Source organism: Pagrus pagrus (genome assembly GCF_965226575.1).
Source record: "Pagrus pagrus genome assembly, chromosome: 2".
Classification (NCBI taxonomy): Eukaryota; Metazoa; Chordata; class Actinopteri; order Spariformes; family Sparidae; genus Pagrus; species Pagrus pagrus.
Window position 1 is genome coordinate 21,779,531 of NC_140186.1, and position 1,933 is coordinate 21,781,463.

Genomic DNA, 1,933 nt, shown 5'->3' on the forward strand with positions numbered 1-1,933 from the left:
AATTGCACACGACCAAATTCAGTTATCACTTTTTCAAATCAAACTTTTTTCTGTTTTCATTAGTACAAGACAAAAGACCGAGCATTAACATATAAAACTGTTATTAGATATCAAACAGAAAGATATCTGCACTGAACGCTCAGCTGTTCTGAACAGGGGCGACATTTTCAGCTCTTCAAATGGTTTATTGTGTTGCTACAGCAGCTGGCAGATTTGCAATGAGTTATCAGTCTGTAGTAGACACCTAGCTGTACACTCTTAATGTCTCCTTTTATGGTCATTTTTATCTTGCTAAACAGTCTCTTCCTTGTTATTTGCATCAATGAGCTGTCCTACATGTTTAACTTCCTTAACTGCATACTATATAAGTGTGTGATACCCTCTCAGTTGGTGAAGACTGCAGAGACAGACTGTTCTGTCTCACTGAAGCTCGACTCCACGAGTATCCACAGATTATTTCATTTAACAACTCCGTCTGTTCCTACTTTGGTGGAGGATGGCTGTGATGGCACTGATGGCAGCAGTGATAATCACTTTTGGAGTCTCTACAGGATTTGCAATGGTAGTGTATATGCTGGATGATGGCTTGTTTGACTGTAATTGTTGAGCATTAACGTCTGTAAGTAAGGTGATCATAAAACCTGATCATAAATTATTTTACTGTGATGTCTATTGTTTCTTTAAAGGACTCTGCTGAGACTGGCTTGGTCATTGTCATTCAACTGGACATGGCTCCTGACTCTGTTGATGACATGTACAGGGGCTGCAAAGATGAAATGAAGTCCAAGGTGCTGAATGAATTCCTGCAGAATGAGAGAAACAGCGACAGCAACTTCAACAAGGCATGGGAAATGGCAGAGAAATGGGATAAAGACAAATTTAAGAAAAAAAAGGGAAAGCGACCTCCAACCTATCTGGGGAAAGAACAGGCTATGGCCATTTATGTTTATTCCCTCAACGAACCCAAAATCTATCTTGATTTCAACAAAGCAGTTTGGACCCAGAAATCTGAGTACCAGACAAAATTCAAGTATCACACACTTCACTTCTTCCTGACTGACGCCCTTCAAACCCTCAACGCTCGCAAACCGGAAGCAAAAAGATGTCTCACTGGCTACCGCAGAACCAACAGCTACTTTAGCCAAGATGTTCTCAACAAGGAGATTCGCTTTGGCTCTTTTGCCTCCAGCTCATGGGGAGATTACCCCAAAGCTGAAGCATTTGGAGACAAGTCATGCTTTGAGATTATCACATGCTCTGGAGCAGACGTCTCGTTGTACTCGAAGTCTGGGGAGAAAGAGAGAGAAGTGCTGATTCCTCCTTATGAAGTCTTTAAAGTGACAGAGATAAAGAGGAGATCTGAGCAGAAGGATCTTCCATGTGAGGTGGCGTACAAAGTGAAAAGCACGGGGAAACTTCTGTCCAATACGAGCTGTGCATTTTTTCCAAAAGCAGTCTTCCAAATATAAGGTAAAATACTTGATGTTAAAATGATAAAAAGTTATATTTTGGGCAGCTCGTCTCGCTGTACTCTAAGGTCAGGGAGCAGAGAGAGGAGTGCTGATCCCTCCGTGTGAGATCTTTAAAGTCATAGAGATAAGTAATTGTGTGGTGACATATTTTACATAATGTTAACAAATCATGTAAAAAAAAACATATTGTATATTATGAATTGACTTGAATCAAAACTCCTTTGAAAATCGATTTTTTTGTTCGCTACACACAAACATTAATATTCCAATGATATAACGATACCAAATCAGATTTAAAAGTTGAATAGTCAGTGTGTAGAAGTTGTACTGTGCAACAGTTGTTAAAGATTAGACCCATGAGATGACATGAAATACATTCTCCACACTTACTGTAGGTGAATCTGAAATAGAAAATTGCTTTAAGCCGCTTTTAACAGCCTGATGATGCATCTTTGAAAGAG

General features: G+C 39.6%; 1 protein-coding gene across 1 annotated transcript; it reads left to right on the plus strand.

The window, feature by feature from the left end:
• Window positions 1-665: 665 nt before the first annotated feature.
• On the plus strand, window positions 666-1,469 carry LOC311249973 (ecto-ADP-ribosyltransferase 5-like; the record flags this gene model as incomplete). The annotated part of the gene is made up of 1 exon (XM_084341431.1): window positions 666-1,469. The coding sequence occupies one exon, from the start codon at window positions 666-668 to the stop codon at window positions 1,467-1,469; it is 804 nt and encodes a 267-aa protein (XP_084197557.1).
• Between the last annotated feature and the right edge of the window lie 464 nt (window positions 1,470-1,933).